Source organism: Dendroctonus ponderosae, unplaced genomic scaffold (genome assembly GCF_020466585.1).
Source record: "Dendroctonus ponderosae isolate FM_Combo_2020 unplaced genomic scaffold, Dpon_F_20191213v2 Dpon_F_20191213_7, whole genome shotgun sequence".
In the NCBI taxonomy this organism is placed as follows: Eukaryota; Metazoa; Arthropoda; class Insecta; order Coleoptera; family Curculionidae; genus Dendroctonus; species Dendroctonus ponderosae.
In genome coordinates, this window is record NW_026018916.1 from 9,201,311 (window position 1) to 9,223,299 (window position 21,989).

Sequence of the window (21,989 nt, forward strand, 5' to 3'; positions counted from 1 at the left end):
AGTTCATTTTTCAAGTTCGTTATATCCGGACTCAACTGTATAATACAAAATGATTCCAAATTGGAGATAATGTTTAAGGAGAAAGGAAAAAAAACAGAAAAATAGTAATTCGCAATAAAATCAGAATTATTTGCCAGGCACAAAATAAGTAATCATTCTGCAACAATGTTTTTGATTCCATCTCCAGTTTCCGAAGCTCACAATAACGAAATTATTAGACCATGGTTTATCGAGCCCCATAACATTGTCGAAAATGGGACACCCTGTATATAATTAACGGTTTCTGAGATGCAACTAAGTGCCGATGCACACGGTGATCGACGGGCGACGTCGACGTTCGTGTGAACTGCTCCATTGTAGCTGTTAGATTCATTTATATAACCTGTAGGTATATATCGGTTGGCAACAGTGCCACGAAGATAGAAACCTGTCACAAGTGTCATGTCATGGGGATAATATAAGGGGTAGCCGTGGATGTAAAACAGAAGAAAATAGAACGAAATACAGTCCACACGCCGAAGTAATATCTCCATTTATTTAAAGCATCCTTACAACAAAACACGAGCGAGTTAAAGGAAATAATCTAGTTTGAGCCAGCCTTTACATATCCATTAAATATTTTGATCCGGCTCGAAGGACCATCCCTATTTGTGGGACGCGCGTTTTTTGACGTCGCGTCACCGCACCGTTAAAAAACGCTCGTGTGCACCGGCACTAAGAACGTCTTTTAGTTGATCTGTCGATGTTGCATAAAATTTCCCCTCCAAATTTAGTTTGTTTTAAACAGTTATCAAGCCTTAACAATTTATTTAAACAGTTGACAATTAATATTGTCAACTGATCTTTTGCCATATATGGGGCATCTTTAAACCCGAATATGATTTTTTCATTGATATTTAACAGTAAACATCTTCTTTGATTAACTTGATGTTTGAATCGATTAGAGCACTAAAAGTAATTAAGTACGGTCCTGCTTCTATCACGTGGCCCGCGACCAAGCCGCGACCTTCAGCGGAGTACAGTCACCGACCGCAATATTACCTGTCCTATCACTCGGTTGTTATTTCACTCTATAAAGGGGCACCGAATTGTAGCCCACGAATATTCATACATATATTTACATTATACGGCCCAAAATAATATTTTTAAATAGATCTAAAATGTCTGGAAGAGTGACAGAGCAAATTAAATAATTGCTTTCAACTTCAACCTGCAATACCTTGATCAGGAAAACGTCATCGCGGTCAATACTCAATTCTAAATCATAATTATACTGTACTACATAACATACCTTAAGGGATTGGTGTTAATCCTTTAGGTCATCTTCACAAATTGTGATAGTTCAAAAAACATTAATTACAAAAAACCACCAAAGGGTTAGGTAACTCGATTTTCACTTTCACGAACAACCGAATTGCGAATATTAACAAATTGGCACACCTTTAGTTAAAAAGTGACATTCACAAGTTGATAATAAATTAAACTTTGAAAACCCCTTTGAGATCTGTTCGATACGTCAAAGGCGTAACAAAAAAACAACACCGTCAAGAGAAAACGGTAAAACGAAAACAAAAAAAAACGGGAAAGGCCAGCGACGATGCACTAGCAGACTTGTGTAAAAACAATGGAAATTAAAAAACATGGTTTTGCGACATCTGGCGAGTTCGCCGCTAAGTTCTATGCAGCAGATAATAGAGATGTATCAACTCATTTACGTTAAACAACACACACAATTTTCTATACAGGGCGGCTCATAAATGCGTCAAAGTACAAATATTCACTCACGTCTAGCCGTAGCCCAGATATTTTCCCATGTGAGGTTCTTGAAGGCCCCGGTAAGTGCGCGCAGTTTGAAAATTTGAGCATATTGAAATAAATTGCATTGTTTCCTAAATAGTATTGGTAGGAAAGTTTTTAAAGGCAGTGCCAATTTGTCGGCTGCAACAAATTAGGCCTTAGTGAATTAAGTTTATAAGTTAGGGCAATGCTACGCAATGGCTTGTTGGGCCAACCCAAAACATTTCTCATAAAAAATGTTGCAGATGAGTTCTATATTGTTGAGGCGGATTCATGGGTATTTCGCCTAAAAAATTTTTAAGAAAGTTTTAAAAAAGTAAAGAAATTAATTTGAAAAATTACCTTGACGTTTCGATAGCTATTTTCTGCTATCGTTATAAAAATAAAATTTTGAATCAATCAATTTGGTGGCGTTATATTGATGACTTATTCTCCATTTACAGTCATGGCGAACAAAAACTTGATGAAWTTTTTATCTTATCTAAATAATATGCGCAACTCAACACARTGTTACCCAGGCCTACAACACTTCCSGAAAAGTGTTAATTGTTTCAAATGTAAAAAAAATAAAACCTTTTKGGATAACTTTTTATAAAAGTAGACGATTAAATAGTTGTGTAAATCTGACTTTCTACCTCAATCTACCTTTGCGTAAATTACATAATATTGGCAAATACATTTTCCTAATATCAAAATGACACATTTAAGTCTTTGAAAAAACTCGAATTTAATTAACACGACATTAATCGAGGACGGATGGTCAACAAAACAGCAGCTGAAAGATTTGGAAAATAGAAGAGCACGACTTATAGAGATTAATTAAATTGTCAAATTAAAATAAGTTTGTGACATACATCGTACATATATTTGACGTATTTCACAAAGAATGATTTACCAAAATCGGGAAAAATTGCCTTTAGGGGTCGCCTAATTTTATGTGTCGCCAACTATACCTAATAAAGGTTACCAAGATTTAAAATAAATAATAAGTGTATGCATTTAGTAAAATTTTTATTTGTACATATATTAAAAATTATATATTATTAATTTTACCACAGTATTTCAGTAACATGGTAATTCTGAGTTCATTCAGAGCTAGAGTATTAACTGAAGGCTTACTAATCTTGATGTTTTTCAGAGTACTAATATACTATTTTGAGAGTCCTAGAAAATCCAAATCACTAAAATATTTGCAGTAATAGTTTTTGTAAAAAATTGATTGAAAAAAAAAGATTGTATAAAAATCATGAATTTTCGTACTACATATAAAATATTCTTAAACATTTAAATCTTAATTTAATTTAAAATTTTTCTTTTCCATTTGAAACCATCATCACATTTTGGGAAGTGTTGCAGTAGGCCAATTGGCACGGATTTTAAAAACTATCTTATCAATTTAGGAAACTTAATGCAATTGGTTTAAATATGCTCCAATTTGTTTTACAAAAATACTTCACGGCGCTAAATATAAATTTTCAAACTGCGCGCCATTAATCCAGAGGTGCCAAGATCCTCGCCTGCCAAAATATCTGGACAACCGCTAGATGCGCGTCAAATATCTCAGCAAACTTGATTTTGAAAAGGCAAAATACGGTTTCAGACCGTAGAGAATTAAAAAAAAAATCAAAAGATAAATTTTATTAAAAGTTAGCCTTGGTAAATATATACAGGGTGTCGTCAGTATCTCACTGATCAGTAAAGATAGAAACATGTGGTGTTCGCAGTTCGGGAATTGAACTACCGATGGGGGCGCTGCAAAATGTACACACTTACATGATTTTTTACATGTAAACATGACCAAACGTAACAAAATAAACGTCAAATTATCTTATTTGATTTTCACTATGGGTTCTATTGTGCTCTGTAGTTTCGTGATACTCAAACTCTCATAGTTCAAAGTGTTGTGTCGAAATTAATACAGGATATTCAAATAAAGTGCTTCGATAGACCTCTAATTATATTTTTTGCTTTTGCGCAAGTTAGATAAAGACAGCCACACATGCGGTTATCATCTGATTTTGACGTCTATTTGTTTTCAGTTGACGTTTACCTTGCTAAATAATTTCCTCAATTTTTCCCATAGCTGAATTTGAAAACTAACTTAATTCCAGTGCAAGAAATTAATATTATGGGTAAACAACATTTATAAGGTAAGAGGAGTTAAATTCGTTTGAGTGCCTAAAGAGAATAGCATGGCAAACAGCGTCATTCATGAAAAATTAAACCAAACAACAATTAATATTGAAAATTGAACTCGACCAATTAGAACAATTGTTTTTAGAATTCTACAGCTAATCCATTGGTGTGTAACACAATACTAGGGCAAAATATCCAGATTATATACAACATTTGCTTTGTCAATCGATTATTTGCTCTTGGCTTCGCATGATTCATAGCAATTTTAAACCATAATATTAATGTTTTTCTTTAAAAGGTATAATTATTAGCACTAAGTGCTTGCCTAATTAACATACGAATATAACCAGCTGAACGATACCCCATTTTAATATAAGATAATTGTAGAATATTGAGAATATAGTTAAAATGGGGAAAGTATGATTGAAAAATATTTTTAAATATTCCTAGAATTGAAGTGATTCAGCGGTTTAATCTTGATAACTTCGGGAATAAAATATATCAGATTAGAATAATGTCTCTACATGATATAAAAAAATCCCCAAATCGCATCGTTTCGGAGATACCTACAAAGCGTGGGAAAAAAGTTTTTAGTTTTTTCGTCATAAGTTTCATCCGATTTTGTATCAAAATTTGAACAACAAAGATAATTTTAGTAAGACGGCTACGCAGGGTTATTCACTGATTTGTTCGAAAACTTTTTTGTTCTTCATATTTTGTCATATTTTTTTTGTCTAAGATAAGATATTTAATGAAATTATGGACAATATAGAAATTGTAAATTTCATTCAAAGGTACAGAAAGCAATGGAAACCCACTGATTTGAGTCAACTGACGCTTCTGCAGAAAGTTGTTACATACATATAAGTGTTTCGTGCTATAAAAAATATTTTTGTAATGTTTTTTTTCTAACTTTCTTCTAAATAAGAAATCGATTTCTTACCGAAAATGTGATCTTGTAGTAATGTGAGAATGATCATTAGTCTCACAGAAGAGATTTTGAAGCAACGTAACAACAAATCTGAAAAACTGGTGATACATTTTTTGTTTTGGTTTTTTTTACTAATATGAAGCAAAATTTTAGCTTCATTTCAATCACTGTGTATGCGTTTTTTTATATTTCCTACCTTATTTAAACAAATACGTATTCCCATTTGTTTCTATAGTTGGAGGACATGTATTCTAAATATTTGCTAACCCAACAAAGAGAATTACCTATTGAATACTATCGAATATTTTTTTTTCATAGCAATCACTCATGAAGACATTCTCATGTTGGTACAATTTGAAAATAATCTTTACATATTTCTTTTAATGCAGCTTTAAAACATCTAACATGAGATCAGCAACTAAAAATCCTCTACTTAAAGTAGTAATATTGGGTGACGGGGGAGTGGGCAAAAGCTGCTTAATGAACCGATTTGTATCAAACGAATTTGACGAGCATTCTTTTCACACTATCGGTGTGGAATTTTTAAATAAGGATTTGGAAATTGATGGACAGACGTACACGTTACAAGTAAGTTCTCTCCAACATTAATTTGGTATACAATTCCGAATTCAGCAATTAGTTGCATGTATTTAAGTGTATTACAGTTGCTTCTTCCTACCCATTATTCTTGATTAAATCTTAAACACTCTTTTTTTGTTTAAGATTTGGGACACTGCAGGACAAGAGCGATTTAAAACTTTAAGAACCCCATTTTATAGGGGAAGTGATATTTGTATGTTGACCTATGCTATTGATGATAAAGCGAGTTTTAAAAACTTAGAGATATGGCGGACAGAGTTTAGTTATTATGCAGACCTTAAGGACAATAATGCAATCCCCTTTATAGTTGTAGGAAATAAGGTATGCTCGATGATGCACTTTTTATGCGGCTATTTTATTCATAATGATTTTTCAATTCAGTCAGACGTGTCAAGTGAACATAGAGAGGTTTCCATGCTAGAAATGGAAACTTGGTGCAATGAGAACCATATCACTTCTTGCATAGAAACCTCAGCGAAAAACGCCAGCAATGTCCAAGAAGCTTTTAGGATGGCTGTGCAGCATTGGATAAGGTAAACTTGTCTAAGGGTAAGTTCTAGTGCATTTAATGAATTGTTGTTCTCCTATAGGCTAGAATCGCGAGCAGACAAAAATCAGACCATAGTCAATGATACTGTTAATTTGTCTAAAAACCAATCAGATGTTAAGACGTCGTGCTGTGGTGGAAGTGGAGATGAGACAAACTAATTTTGTAAAACCAAAATGTCCATTTTGTTTATCTACCTTTGGTGCCTATTTTTTAATTCGAAATAGCCTAACATCCGACATTGACGATTGGCTGCAGTATATTATTTTTTTATATGAGATTAAGTAGTTTTATATAATCGATAATAAGCATTACTTTTCACAACCCTGAATATACATTCTGTTATGCAAATATAGACACATCAGTTTATTACATATTTACGTTCTCATTGTATTCTTACTTACACAGGTACTTTGTGGACGGAATGTGATTGTTTCATATCAATAAATTTGGCGTAGCGTGCGGATTATGAAAGTATTAATGGTGAATGGTCAGTATTCTATGAAATGAATGATGGATATTACGTATGAAAAGAGGGAATGGCTTAAGACACGAATCATAGCTTTTAAACATTGATATATAGAAGGTGCTTAAACTAGTTTACAGCTGTAAATGGTGCGTATTGTGTTATTAATAAGTAGGTATTCCACTTTATCAAAAAAGACACATCTTTCAACGAAACATTAAAAAACGTTTGTATGCTCGTTTTTCATTACTATTTTGTTAAGGTATATGAAGGATTATTTAATTCTAGTAATCAAGGCAAGGAATAAAATATTGTGTAACTCAAATTAGCATTTTACTTCTACATCTTCTGATCCATGTAATATAGTAAAATGTGTCTTTAGCTAGTAGTGATAAATGACAGTTTAAATTCAGGCACTGCATTGTAAAACTTAAAACACGCAATCAACAACGATCCGATTAATTTTTACTAAATTAAGTATCGATAGTATTGTCTGTTTTCCATTGAGCAAAGCTGAAATTTGTTAAATTCCCACATTGTGACATGTTTGATGTTCAAAATCGTTGCGTGCATTTAATAGCTGTGAGCTTTTGCATTATATGATGATTCATGTAATCATAATTCAATGTAATAAAATGTCTATAAAGTTAAACATGTTTTGTTAGTAATACTTTCGTTATTAAAGTGATATTGAAAAATGAATCTCGCCTAACAGGGCACTGAAAACATGTATGGTCTCAACTAAATGTAGGTGATATTTCCACTAATTGCCCTATATATAATAGATATACGATATATAATAGATCCAATAATCAGCCCTAATATATCATGAAACAGTTGAAAATTAATTTTTATTATTTTCATATGGTTTATTTTCTATATCATATAGATACATCGCTAAGATTTTACCACTTTGTCGAAACTTTGTGTTACGCCTGACACGCGTTTCGGCAGGAAGATTAAAACTGTTTTTTACATAGTACGTTCTAAAAACGTACTTGTGTTTGGGCTGTTTTTTGTAAACGAACCTCTTGAGGACCTATAAATGTTTATCCGAACTTTCTGTATCATTTTGGGTCGTACACTTTGCAGTTAAAATTATGCTGACTGAATGTCAACAACTTTTATATGAAACTATTTTTCGGAAGTTCAACGCCTACGGAAATAATGGACTTTCTCGCACTAAAAAACCACCCTGTATGTACGGGGATTGACAGAAAACTAACCTATCAAAATCTACACTGCCTTTACAGCGCTGCCAAGTATGTTTGCCACAAAAACTATTAGGTGGTACAGAAAATTGTTGTTAATTAATAGTTGTTCTGGTGTCAATGGTAATTACAATTACTTGGCATTTTTCTTTAAAATGAGTCCCTACAAATGTAATACAACTATTTTTCTTATCGCTCTCTGTCATAGGCAACACTGTAAGAGATTGCGTTCTTCTTCAAAGGTATAGTATAGGTTATCTCGCTTTTTGGCATTGTGTATGTCTCGCTCATTAGATGCGTGCAATGTTTGGGTTTAGTTCAGTTTAGTTGTCATGTTGTCAATAAAAAATAATCTGTGAAATAATCGAAAGTAATTCCAGGATATGAAGCTAATTAACGCTCAAAAACCAACTACAACTAGAACATTTTCATAGAGAATTGTCAAGCTAATCTTGTTGCATCAATGTTCTACGTTGAATGAGCGATTTCAAGGATTTAGACGGTATTTTTACTAGTTGTGTTGCATGTATTTACATTGTTAGAAACTTATTAATATTGTAGTCAATAATTCAATTTTATATCGTATATCTACCACACGACGTCACTTAATTTGTTTGCTTTTAAGTTATTGGATTTTAATCAATAAGGTCAATTATAAGTCTTGTTCTATGGTCAATTAAAAAGTTTAACCATATCTGTCTCAGAATACAACAAATTTAACTAGTGCGTGAACCGCAATTTATGGGGAAATTTTGTCTGGAAGGTAACAGTTTTTTTATTTTGCACAAGATTTTTTTTTAGACTTAAAAGCTTTCATGCGTTTAAACTCTATGTTATGGGTGTCAGTCTTATACCTACGTGCTTTAAAGCAGTCCAAATAGTGAAGTTTTAGCCTATAAAATCGGTATAATATTTTAATTTTGCTTTGATAATGAATACTATTAATTTCGTCCCTTTAAGAAAACCAGCTACTTCTTTTTTACAGTTATGCACAATTTTTACAATTAAATTGTCGATAGTAATACCTCTTAATACAGTTAACATTTTGCTTACCTTGAAAATTTTATATATAGCGTCTAGAAGTTATATATGGCGCCTAAGTGCAGAATTATTTGGTACAATATTACAAACTTTGCTCCTTCTGTGTTCATAGTTTTGTGTTTTTTTCTCGCTTGCATTGCGAACTTAAAGTGATCAAGATATGCCTAATAATAGTGACATTATCGCTATTAAACTTTAAGCTTGATCATATTTATAGTTCTTTGTAAGTTTTCTTTAGTAATTAATTTTCATGGCTCAATTCGTTTTCATTTTGAAATTCATGTTACTTCCAAAGAAGAAGGGAATCTTCAAAGCCGCAACTTTTAGTAAGGAATTGAACATTACTATGTTCTTAAAGCGAACGAACTTTCTAATTTTTCATTTTGCTCCCATTTACATATGATAGCAAAGCAAAAAGAAAACGGCTTCAATTGAACCAATCAAATACTTTCTTTGTGTAGACGGTTCTGTTGATATTTTGTAACTCTACCTAACAATTAATTATGGATCAAATTTGAATCTAATCTGTTTTACTTTTTTCCCATTCCAGGTACTGATTTGTAACTATGGCTATGGCTCTAGCAAGAAATTATTCGGATTCCAATGATGAGCTTTGGAAAGAATGTGTTCATTGGCTCACCCGTTGGGAAATAATCAGGCCTGATCATAAATTAAATTGGGAATCAGCACACATTGCTGATTTGGCTGCCCTTTTAAGAGATGGAGTTATCTTGTGTAAACTATTATGCAAAATCGATCCTGGGTGTATTGATATTAAAGATGTGAACCTAAAACCTATAATGGCGCAGGTAGAAAACATAAATATAAATTCATTGTCCTTAAATATATTTAGTTTATCTATTTTTTAATTTGTTCTAGTTCTTATGCTTGAGAAACATTAGCATATTTATTAAAGCTTGCAAAAATTCATTCGGTTTAAGTCCAGCAGATTTGTTTGAGGAATCAATGCTATTTGAATTGACCAATTTCCACAAAGTTTTATGCACTTTGTCCAAACTTTCCAAAACTGAGAAAGCCGAAAGTAGTGGTATTCTGTAAGTATAATTCTTTGTTGGGGACGAAGTGGGTGTTTACACGCTGGATAAAATTCAGTCAAAAAAGCCTTTTGTATTCAAGTGTGCGTGTGTTTATTATCATATGCAGAAGGATTTTTTCATTGAATTTAATTCATTTTTGTTTTGCAACAATAAGGTCTATCAATCGGTTTCTAACAAAAATTGTTTGGAAATAGTTAGATGATAATCAACAATCGCCTATTGGCGCCTATTAACTGGCCATTTKCTTGTTAATCACACCCGTTTTGAACTGAAGATTGATACGCATTAGTACTTRAAATAAATAAGTTGTTTCTTTATGCGAAGAATGCGAAAAGGAAAGAAAATTTTGTTTATGCAAATTCCAATATGACACGTTTTTYCGGTATTAATTCGATTTACATTGGTGATGTGAGTGGCAAAAAATAGCAATTTTACATTAGGTAGTAGATTCCATATGCAAAAAAGTATAGATCGGKGAAYTATTTCTTTTTAAGGTAGAKGGTGTTTCAATAAAAAACGAAACGTTTTTCATCACTAACTTAATAGTATTTTTGTCGATATTGTYGAAATTTGGCAGTAGTAGTGGACTAAATTTACCCCAAGAAAAAGTAATTTACTCATTGATTCATTTCGCACAGGATTCGATAAAACAAAGACTATTGCTTAACTTGCTTTTTTTTAACCCATTGAAATCAGGTTTTTATTTCTGGCATCACGTTTGCCATCCTTACCGGATAATTATAGGGATTTCTTCTCTGGAAGTCCTGATCTTCGACTTTTCATATCTTCGGACTTTATTCAACTTTCTACGTGGATTGGCTGTTTTTTCGTAGTGCTTAACAGTGATACGTTAGAAAGTACATTGCTTCAATTTAACAATATGTGTAAATAAGCTGTTCGTACATCTACAATTATAATCGCTGGACCATAGAGAACATAAGCAATTATGAAGAAATAAAGCGCCTTTCTTTATTAGCGATATTGTAATTTCACATTTTCATTATAAAATGTTGCTTCAGTGGGCATGCAGAATAAATAATAGGTGTTTTAGATAAATACACTTTTGCATAATTATTAGAGCAGGCAGATTCACTTGATGGTATTTCAGTTCAGAATTGTGATGTGTGTTGACTCGTCTACCAATATGCTGCCAAAATATCTTTAACACAAATATAAACTAAAAAATAAACCAGATTCAAAGTGAAATCATGTGTAACATAATCTGAAAGAGCATGTTAATTCAACATAACGGAAATATAGTTTTGGGTTTACCAGAAAAATTACTTTAGTTTGGCAACACTTCGCATTGTTTTTGTCTTCACAATGATGGAGATCAGAAATGCTTTATTAAAACGAAGCAAACAGACAATTAGTTTAGGTGTATGCAAAAGGTGCTATGCTTTTGAAAAACTAGATGAGTCTGATTTTTTTAGAGGATTTTCCGCTGAATGCGAGGACGGCGTTGAGGAGGAAGGGATATATCAAAGTCTCACAAAAATGTAAGTTTATTTGTAGTGAAAGTCCAAGTTGTCCACATAATTCTTGAATCAAAGTAATTCTAAAGTATAACCAGAACATAAAGAAGACATATTTCATGGCTTAAATAAGGTCATATTATTCCAGTTCGCAGCTTGAGTTATAGGGGGTCCAAATTTTTAACAAATCCATAATATGATAATTTCTTCTTTCAGAAATAACGACAAATTACCATAAATGAAAAATTCATAATTCATTTATCTTTAATTTTATCTACCAAAAAGAATGGATTTGAAAGTAGCGTCTTAATAATTAATTAAATCATACAGCTGTGAATATTTTAGTAAATGCTGAAAAATATTCCGTATTGAAATGTTGAAGATGAAAGAATATGGCTCTTCAAATAATATATTTAGTTTAGTTAGGCTCATAATCGCATTTATTACATTAGCAAAAAAGTCCTTTTTATATTATCTTGTCCCAGCTGCATTTCTTACTGTTTTATGCAATAAATATACAATAATTAGGTACTGATATCTCTCAAACGCTTCATTTAGCAGCTCACCTTCAATATCTCAGAATCCAAATGGTAATGCTGATCCTCATTGGCGAATGTTTACAATTCCTTGTCCAAGAATAGAGAGCAAAGAAGACATTTATGATGATTTATGTTACGTTACCTTCCAAGCTAATTTACCAGAGGTCAGGCATTTTGCGAATTCTGCCTTTAATGTTTTTTTTTGGTTACTAGATTTTTGTTTGCGATCTACGAATTTGAAGTGCACATAGTTGCATAGCATAGCGAATTGCATGTAATAAAATTGATAGTCAGTTTTGTTCAGGACTTAGTTGAAGTCCGTGTGAAATGAATAAGAAACTGTTTTCTCCATTATTTTTGCGTGCATTGTTCGAAAGGATATACTTAATTTATAAATTCACTTATGAGTCCTTGCTCTTCTCAAACAGTTCCTTGTGCATATTTAGAATGCTAAATTTGTATTTTATTTACTTGTTGTTCAGACGTTTTTATTTTGCATGCTCTTTTTAATTTGGCAGTCAACCATCTGCGCCGAGAGGCTTAGATATAGGCAGTTCAATTGTCACCGATAGCGGCGTTACCTCTGAAGAAATTTACCAAGATTTACTTGTAGCTCGCAGTTCTATCGAGGTAGTATTATTATTTTTATTTATCTTATTTAAAGCTTTTGCCTACAAATAGTTTGCGCAATGTGTTACTGTTGCCAATATGATTTATTTGTATGGATTTCAATAAATGTGTTTGTTGATTGTAGCAAAGTCAACCGCAAGAAAAGCGGGATTTTGTTATTAAAGAACTCTTAGACACTGAGAAAAATTATGTTGATGTCTTAAACAAACTGAAAGTTAGTTTTATGACGCCCCTCCAAAGCCAAATGAAACCTGAGCACCATTCTCAGGTGTTTTACAAAATCAAGGTACAATTTATTGGCTTGTAAATTATGAATTAACATTAAAAAGTACTATTTCAGGAACTCTATGAGGTTCATTCAGGATTTCTATTGGAAATGGTCAAGATCCGAACCAATAACAACGTGAAACTTGGACAACTCTTCCAAAATTTCAAAGAGAAGTTTCTCATTTATGGTGGCTACTGCGCTAATTTAACTAAAGCGACGAGTCTGTTGCAAGAGCTCTGTGATGAAGACGAAAACTTCAATCAGACCATTATTGTAAGAATTACAAATTTGTGTGTGCGCCGTATTATTTCCCAGATTTACTTTTGCAGAGTTATGAGAAGGAAGTGAACAATGGTAGATTTAAGTTGAGGGATGTCCTGTCGGTGCCAATGCAGCGAATTCTAAAATATCATTTGCTCTTGGAAAAACTTATTGAGTTAACAGATAAGGTAGGGATTTGAAAGAAATTACTAACCATGTTTATCTAACAATGAAATTATAGAACCATGATGAATATTCGGAACTGAAAACGGCATGGGAGTCTATGTTAGATGTGGCTCGTTACATAAATGAGGCACATCGAGATGTGGAGCATTTAAATGTGATAAACAACTTACAAGAAACAATTCTGGAGTGGGAACATGATCCTGATATGAGGTGAGAAAAACCGTTTTTATTCGTATGAATCAAATCATTATCAAAAACTGCCATTTTTCGATCAAAAGTGATTATCATAAAGAAACACTTTTCTTTACTGTTCATTTATTTTACTTTGACGTACATTGCACACAGGCTCGTTACATTTTACACACATCGATATCGTGACATCTGATGCCGTGACAGCTTTCGAAATTCGATGTCATGGCACTAGGTGTTCACCACACTCCCTAACAAATAACTAAGATTAATAGCCTTCAAGAATGTCTAAATGTCACCGAGACATCAGCAGAGTCACGATATCAAACAATTTTGATATGTGACACTAACGTCATGACACTATCACATTGAGACATTCGGGGGTTCAGACATTGACATCACAGATGACAAAGAACCTCTGTGATCTGCGATTGATATTGTTCTGGAGTTCATGTCACGACATTAATGTCACTGTCATATTAATTATAACTTATGATTCGTGTTAGGTCTTTTATTCGAATAAAAAATAATGTTCGATACGAAGGGGAAAATCCGTTTTTCGAACTCCTGACCAATTGACAAAAACGACACAATTCACCCTTGAATCGAAAACTACTATTTTTGCATTTTATTGTAGACTATCGGACTATGGAAAGCTGAGAAAAGACACCGAGTTGAAAATAAAAGCTCACGATGACCAGAAAACTAGGAATAGATATGTGTTTATTTTTGATAAGTGTATTTTAATTTGCAAACAACTGAAAGTACGTCGCAGCTTCGTCGTTATTTGAACGTGTGTTTCATAGCTGATTTATAGGGAAATCAATTCGCCTACAGAGATATTCTTAATATTATGGAATATCACGTAGAGGAGATTCATAATAGAGCCATTTTAAATAACCAGGGACGGCGGTCGTATAGTTTTTTGCTGGTCAAACACGCTCAAGAAATGGCCTACACCATATATGTTCGAACACTCGAACTGAAGGACCAAGTAATAAAGGCAATCGCGGAAGCACAGTGAGTATTTTTCAGAGAACATTGAAAGCATGTATTATAATATTCAGTGTTTGCACTATTTTAGCGACAACGTGCAACCAAGAGCTCTTTCTCATACAAACCATAATTTGGAATTACACACGTTTTCAAGTCCGATTCAATGCCATTACTGTCGTAAGTACCTTAAGGGATTGATCTTCCAGGGATATTTATGCCAAAAGTGTTCTTGTGCCGTTCACAAAGACTGTATCGAATTCAGTGGCCGGTGTGGATTACCTCTGAAGTAAGTATTATGTGACCAAAGTTGATTATTTACATTTTTGATATCTAAATGAACAGTAGACTGATTTTGGTTGATTTAAAATATTTAATTGTTTTAAACCGGGATGAGCAACTGCGGCCACTTGCGGCTCGATTCATTTTTTTTGCATTAAAACGTTTTGATGAAGACAACAGCACATCGCTCAAGCAAATACCTTCAAAACCTTAAAACTAAATTTTTGTTCAATTTTTCTACCACTAAGTTACCATACAGCATACCCCAAAAAATTATTAAGAACTTCCCAATAAGTGGACAAAGGATTTATGTCACCCATGTTACATTTATCTCCTTTCGAAAAATGCTTCATTTGCAAAAAGTACGTAATGTTCATTAGAGGGGTTCAGATGGTTTTAAGGCAAGTTCTTAGTTCTTTTCGCTCTTCTTTAGAACTGTTATTAACCAAGACTCAGTTATTCCTTGAGTTAATCATCTGATATTTTAGCGTTTCTTGTCAACTTTTTTCTAAATTTTTCAAAATTTTAAACCTACTGTTTCGCTCATTCCACCTTTCCACCCACACCAACAGCGGAGTCTCGGCAGCGTTATTGTTCTTGTTTAGAGGTAGGCAAACATTTTGAAAACTGAATTTTTACAATCTATGAAAAGCTCAAAGTCTTCTGTCACACATAATTTTTGTATAGTATAGCACCAATATTATTAATTGAATTGTTTTAATTATTTTTCAGACTTGTGCCTCCAGCGGCTCCACTGACTCCAATAGAAAGAGATCCATTGGCAACAAAACTGTGGTACGTTGGTGAAATGGAACGAACGGTGGCCCGAAACAAGCTGATGTATCGCGAAGATGGAACGTTCTTAGTTAGAATGAGTATTGATTCTGCGGGGACAAAATCCGGGGATTACGCCGTTAGTTTACAGTATGTTGGAAAAATTCTCTTTACGATCTGTATTGGAAAATACGCCTCACTTTAGATATAACGGATCGGCCAAGCACATGAGAATATCGATGATCGACGATGGACCGGGAGATGCAAAGAAATATTTTCTATCGGTGTCGAGGTTTTTCAGTAGCATTGAAGACTTAATCAAGTATTATGAAAATCATAGTTTAAGAGAAAATTTTGCATTGTAAGTAATACAGCACAATTTATAGTGAATCCCGTTTGTACCGGCCATTCACCAGTGGCAAAAAATAATTTCGAATATATTTGCAGGTTACGTGAAGATACTAGGCTGTTATACCCGTTTCGGCAGTTAAGGGCTATAGTATTAAAGAACTACGACGCTCAAACTAGGGATGAATTATCCGTACGAGAAGGACAGGTTCTTAAAGTTTTGGAACAAGATGGCTATCGGGACGGCTGGTGGAAAGGTAGGACTGGAGATAACAGGGTAAGTTTTTTTTGACTCTATTTGCTTTAGCAAGGCATTTTCATTTTGAATTATTGAACATAATTGCAATAATTGTGTTTTTATTTATTTATTTAGGTCAAAGAACGTAACTTTATTTATTTTTTGGTTTTTTATAGAAATTTAATAGGACTTTTCAGTTATTTTAGTTTATGTTAGTGTTCTGTTTTTGATAATAAATTATATTACGTAATAATGCTAACATATTTATATATGAAAATATCTTTCTTTAATTTAAAATTTGCTCGAAATAAAAAAGCACTACTTTTTACTATACACCGCCCGGTTGAAAATCTCTTCAAATAGGCCCTAAGCACTCTTGGGCATTGGGCTTTTAAAATCGATTTATCACGTGCCACAAAGCACCTTAAGTTTTCCGTTGACTGTATATGAAAAAAACGTGTTAATTTGTTTATGCTTCTAAATACCGATTAAATTGAATCTATTTTTATTACGTATTTTGAGCTGCTGAATCGAATGGCACCATCAGTTTTTCTCTAAGAATCGTCAAAAAACAGTTATAAGCAAAATTATTCTGAAAACTCGAGAACTAAGTGAAAAGGGGCAATAAATTGACCTGTAACGACCATAAGAATTGAATTTTATTTCTAATTATATATTTTTTTTGAGCAGCTGAATCCAGTAGTGTTTATTGTTTGTCTACGTAGCGATATAAAAATTTCAGCAAAAACTTCGGTTTTGCTTAAGTGCAAAATCTTCTCTCTTCAATAAAAAATTCCAACTTCCAAAGTACAGCCAGTAGAAACTTGAAAGATTGACATTCTGTAGAAGACGCTTTTATAAATGAAACTTGAACCTACATTTCTGATATTGAAAATTCGTGTGACTTTTTGAGACAAATCTACCAGACTACCAGTATTTCTAATTCTCTATCCAATGGTATAAAAATGTACTCTGTGGCTCAAATGGTTCTTCGATTTCGCAATTAAAAAAAGCAGCAAACTAAAATCTTCACTTTTTCTGGCAAAAACATAAAACAGGAAACCAGACTTCCATATCTGAAGCGGTTCTTTAGCGAAAAATTTCAAATGTGCTTGATGTAAAAATACAAAGCAGCCCAAAATATTCCCAAAGTTCGATGTATATGGGACTAAAAGTTTTACATGAACATGGCAAAATGCAACAGGGGAAAAATAATGCTAAACTTACCGAAATCTGCGTAATGCCACCTGGAAAGAAAAAAGAAAATGTGTTTAATACAGCAGGAATGTTATTGCAAATCAGCAAAACAGAAAAAGAGAAATGTAAAGAATCCCTAAAACTTTGCTTTTCGGAAAACTAATCTCATTTCAAGCTAGAAGATTTATATATTAGAAATAATTCTTACCGGCTTTCTGCAAGCTGGGGTCCCATCCTCCATTGTACACAAATTAATCATAAAAAAGTTCACTACACTTTCACACTCACGCAACCTGCCATAAGGACCACAATAATTCTATATTTCCCATTTAAGAACGCGATTCACACGACACAAAGATCACCGACCAATTTCGTCCACTGTCGGTAGCAAAGTGAACATATTCATACGAACTACAGAATAAACACGATTATTTAATCATATAATTGGTCGCCCTTTCGATGATTCATGCTTTACATGGCAGTTCGATTTCAGTTTGTTTATTCTTGACATTTTTCTAGAAAGTGCCTATTCGCATTGCATTACTTCCAAAGGCAAATTTCACATTACAACTTAACGAAAGCCAACAACAACTAAACGAAAAATGTTGCAGGCGCCGATCTTTCACTAATTTAATTTTAAATTTAAAGCCATTTATATTTGCCTGAATTTCACACAGCTGCAGTGATTAATGCACAACCCCAAAACTAAAATAAAAAAACTGAGAAAAATTACTTAAAAATGAAACTGTTGTTCAATTTCCGAGTTATGATAAAAACCAACAAAATTTTAGCTAATTAAAAATGTCCTTGAAAAAAGTTTTCGAGGATTTTTGCTTATAACAATTTTTTGACGATATTTAGAGAAAACGAAAAACCGATGAATCATTTGATTTAGAAGCTCAAAACACGTCAGAGAAAATAACTTCAATAATGAAAATCCGAAATTTAGAACAGTTTTTAGAAGGACATAATCTTATGCCTTAAACGTCCCACTTTATTCTGTATTATTCTAAGTTGCATTTTCTAGTAAACTTATGCAATAGTATATAAACATTAATTTCCAGATCGGTTATTTTCCTGTCATGATAATAAAACTCGATGGATATATAAGATTTGATTAAAGGAACTGAAGAACTTAAGACTAGTCAATCGACCGCTATCGAGAGGAAAGCTATGAATATCAGTAATAATTTTTGTATCGGGATTTAGTGGTTTTTATAAACTTAGGCATGACAACGCAGTATCAGTATTTGTATCAATATAAGTGTTCTTTTCTAACAATAAACTGAAAATTACAATAAGTAATTTTACGAGTGCTCGCATGTTTGATGATTTTGAGGATCTGAATCTGAAGGTGGCTGTTCAGATTAATTCCCAGTCATGTTGATAAAAAAAATTCAGTAAATTTCTCTATATTAGGCGTCAGACGCCTTCACGTTCCGATTTCTCAGTATTGATAATTCAAGTAATTCAATGTACCAATTTTTGCTCACGTATATTGGCCATTGCTTGTGGTGCTGATAGATAAGTATTTTCTGACGAAATTAAGCTTTTTTTATTAAAAATTGCACTAATTTCCTCAAGGCCTAACCATTTAAAACAAAAAAAGGTTTAACAATGAACCATAATTTCTACAATGAAAATTATCTCTGTATCTACATATATGTAAACATGGTAAGAGAGTCATAGTACACATAGGTTTAACTATGTTTTTAAATACATCCTGGTTTTTACGTATCTTCTATGTCAGCCTTATGCGGTCCACTCCTGGACCCATGGTGACCCCCGATCACTTTCGTCCATCTACTGTCGTCCTGTTTTGAAACATGTCCTGCCCACCCATATTTTATCTCGGCCATGTAGCGGATTCGTCTTCTTATTTTCTCGCTCTGGTCCGGTCTCTTATGGAAACCCCAATCATTGCTCGTTCGATTGCTCTTTGTGTTGTTCTCAATCGGTCTGCATTGCCTTTTGCAATTGTAATTGTTTTGAGTCATAAACTTGTGAGTTTTAAATGTATTGGAATGTCTGGATTTTGTAGGAAGCATTTTAGTTTTCCAAAAGCAGCCCACGTTAATTTCAATCTTCGCATAATTTCCGACTTTTGATGCTCCTTTCCTAGTGTAATGAGATGACCTAGATATACGTAGTCGTCAAATAATAATAATTTAATGTGATGGGTGATTGTGGTAACATGATATTGATGTTAATTTTTAGCCCTATTTTTCTTGATGTTGTATTTAATTGTTGCATCATTTCCTTTAACTCATCTGGATCTTCGGAGATGAGAACAATATCGTCCGCGAAGAGTAAGTGACTTAGGTGCGATCCGTCGATTTTTATATCCTTCTGGTTTTAGTCCATTTCCTTAACTCTATCTTCCAGTGCCAGAGTTTTACGTATAAGATACATCAAAACCAATACTTTAGTGTTTGTGCCATTTGTTAGTGATTTAAAGATTATATTGCGTGTTTTCAAGCAAATCAGAATGTACACGATGCAATTTTTTAAAGTGTATTGAGCGCATTTGAAAAGGGAGATTTGAATGATCTGATGAATGAATGTAAAATATGGAAATCTCTAGAATTTGACGATCAAGCGCATTAACATTCTGCATAGAAGGTAAAATGGTAGTAATTTAATAAATAAACGAAAATTTCAGTTCGGATCTTGTTACTACAAGCGCACGTTTTAGTGGTGCTGTCATTTTGTTAATGTTCTAAAGAAGCATATCATTTAGGAAATACATACGAAATTGAATATTAAGTGTCTTGTAATTTGTTCAAGCAAAGTAGCTTTTGTATACATATATTTTATATATCTTTGTTAACTATAAACTTACAATCGATTAATAGATTTATTGCATAGTTATTAAGAACACATTTTTTGTAATTTTAATTTCACATTAGCTGTTGCATGTTAGATGTTTTACGTCACTTAATTTAGTATACCAGGTGTCAACTAATGCGACTCAGTGCACTCAGCAATTAAAATTGCTCTTAGATGGCAATTGTTCTCATTTAGTAACGTTGTGTAAAATCTGGGCAATAAAAGACATGTATGACGCAACTCAGATTCAGATTTGAAGAAAGTATTTATGCTTTATTCGGTTTTTACCAAAAAATTAATTAATGAAATAATTTAAACATTAGTAATTTTGGTGACATTGCACAAAAATTTTCGGTTTTTCATCAAATTCAATATTTGATTCAATACTTCAGCTTTAAAATCTGGAAGTTTAACAACTTGATTATTTTTTTTATATCTACAGAAAATCTACGACAAAATTAGAACAACCAAATTATTCAGGATTCTATTCTGTATTGCTTTCAACAAATATGTAATTTTTATTAAAAAATCAATAATAACCAGTTCATACATAACACAATCTTATTTACATTATATTCAATACATCCTAGGATTGTACGAAGAAAGCAAATGAACTTGTAATAAATAAAATGTAAAGTGCCAAATGCTTTTACAGGTAAATATTTATCTGCATTCGACTATTTTATCACATTTTTATGGAAAAATAGTGTGTACACTCGTTCTCGTTAAAATTGAAAAGAAAATCTATAGTATATTTTAGGTGATCACATCGACAAAATGAAAGATCTGAACCATGAAAAAATGTATGTAATATTACGTACTGACGATTTGTAATAGATCGAATGTAACGGAATTTATTATTCCTGGAAGTTGTGTTTGATATAAGAATGCTTAGAACAACGAAATAGTATAAATTTCAGTAGTTCACAAAACTCTCGTCCGAGAATATTTTTACTAATTGATAACTATTTCATGTATAATACTTTGCATCAGATAAACAGCATTTTTAACAAGGTAGCACAACACTATTTATTTATTGAGAGATCAGGCATTTTATGTGATACTTTATTAAGATAAGTTCATAATTAATTATTATTCTGCAACTTTTAGTGAAACACTTTTAACGAGTTCATTTTAGAACAAATGGCATATCAACTAGTTCATTTTACAATTATTTTCTTGCTGGCAATTAGTGGTGTGAGATTCAATTACTTTTGGATTCAATACTCGTTACTTCGGATCAGTTATTCAAGCACTCGTTCTAGTGGTTAGTTGAGAACCGATTTTGGCATTTTATTAGTGCCCTTCACATTTGTTAGCCGGACATTTAAGTTATACAAACCAATGGAACCCTTGAATTTATGATTTCCCTAATATATATCTACGTCAAAGAGTATATAAACAGGCCATTTTTAAGTCATTTGATTCTCTATTGTACTCTCTATTGTTATTTTCGATATTGTACACAGGCATTTAGAACCCTCACGATTGTTAATACTTGCGGTTTCCAAATAAATTGTCTTGTTTAGATAATTTTTGAAACCAAGTTATTCAACTCCGACGTTGAAAATCAAACGCGGCGGTCGGTATCGGGATTTGGTACTGTACCAATTACCAGTTACTTTAGTTATCAGTTAGTCTGAGCGAGTACGAGTATTTTTGTTGATTTTTTTATTTTTTGCGTATTCGGATTAGTAACGAGTACTCGAATACCGATTAGTTACTTTTTTTCACACCACTACTGGTAAAATCGGGCAGTAGTTTAGTTGGCATTAAGAACTACAATTTTCTTAAATTGGTTCCGCATTTGGATATATCCGAACTCGTTAAAAGTTGCAAATAACCTTACATGACATTATATTTCTAAGGTAATTTTCGTGACTGTACCCGAATAATTGTTCAAATTTATACAAATTATATGTTGGAATAAAGTAACTGATAAATTCATTTGATGCCTGTAGATTAGTGACATTTCTGTATTGACTGATTTTAT

At 32.7% G+C, this 21,989-nt stretch overlaps 3 protein-coding genes across 4 annotated transcripts in view; 2 read left to right on the plus strand and 1 right to left on the minus strand.

Annotated features, from left to right (window-relative positions):
- Positions 1-1,636, minus strand: part of LOC109542871 (nuclear hormone receptor FTZ-F1 beta) — a 54,839-nt gene extending 53,203 nt beyond the window's left edge. The window contains exon 1 of the mRNA XM_048668250.1: positions 1,292-1,636. The gene's annotated coding sequence lies outside the window, so the exon portion shown is untranslated. The remainder of the gene's footprint in view (positions 1-1,291) is intronic.
- Positions 1,637-3,800: 2,164 nt separating this feature from the next.
- Positions 3,801-7,129, plus strand: LOC109542894 (ras-related protein Rab-9A). The gene is made up of 5 exons (XM_019912348.2): positions 3,801-3,947; positions 5,254-5,452; positions 5,588-5,785; positions 5,846-5,997; positions 6,055-7,129. The coding sequence occupies exons 2-5, from the start codon at positions 5,270-5,272 to the stop codon at positions 6,170-6,172; spliced, it is 651 nt and encodes a 216-aa protein (XP_019767907.1). The 5' UTR covers positions 3,801-3,947; positions 5,254-5,269; the 3' UTR covers positions 6,173-7,129.
- An 828-nt stretch (positions 7,130-7,957) lies between these two features.
- LOC109542805 (protein vav) lies at positions 7,958-21,943 on the plus strand. Of its 2 annotated transcripts, none has more exons than XM_019912192.2 (16): positions 7,958-8,190; positions 9,280-9,538; positions 9,609-9,784; positions 11,221-11,286; positions 12,320-12,431; positions 12,556-12,717; positions 12,772-12,972; positions 13,029-13,148; positions 13,202-13,356; positions 13,973-14,099; positions 14,153-14,355; positions 14,420-14,617; positions 15,343-15,534; positions 15,590-15,745; positions 15,832-16,009; positions 18,232-21,943. In XM_019912192.2, the coding sequence occupies exons 2-16, from the start codon at positions 9,296-9,298 to the stop codon at positions 18,286-18,288; spliced, it is 2,346 nt and encodes a 781-aa protein (XP_019767751.1). In that variant the 5' UTR covers positions 7,958-8,190; positions 9,280-9,295; the 3' UTR covers positions 18,289-21,943. The 2 variants fall into 2 exon arrangements, with proteins under 2 accessions (XP_019767751.1, XP_019767752.1); XM_019912193.2 differs by lacking the exon at positions 7,958-8,190 and adding an exon at positions 8,205-8,451.
- Positions 21,944-21,989: the final 46 nt, after the last annotated feature.

What these genes read in the sequence shown, in the direction of transcription:
- LOC109542894 (XM_019912348.2), top strand. Translation starts at nt 5,270, where the DNA reads ATGAGATCAGCAACTAAAAATCCTCTACTTAAAGTAGTAATATTGGGT. An exon ending in GACAGACGTACACGTTACAA is followed by an intron (nt 5,453 to 5,587) that starts GTAAGTTCTCTC and finishes TTTTTGTTTAAG; the next exon opens with ATTTGGGACACTGCAGGACA. An exon ending in TTATAGTTGTAGGAAATAAG is followed by an intron (nt 5,786 to 5,845) that starts GTATGCTCGATG and finishes TTTTCAATTCAG; the next exon opens with TCAGACGTGTCAAGTGAACA.
- LOC109542805 (XM_019912192.2), top strand. Translation starts at nt 9,296, where the DNA reads ATGGCTATGGCTCTAGCAAGAAATTATTCGGATTCCAATGATGAGCTT. An exon ending in AAGGCAATCGCGGAAGCACA is followed by an intron (nt 14,356 to 14,419) that starts GTGAGTATTTTT and finishes GCACTATTTTAG; the next exon opens with CGACAACGTGCAACCAAGAG. An exon ending in TTAAGAGAAAATTTTGCATT is followed by an intron (nt 15,746 to 15,831) that starts GTAAGTAATACA and finishes ATATATTTGCAG; the next exon opens with GTTACGTGAAGATACTAGGC.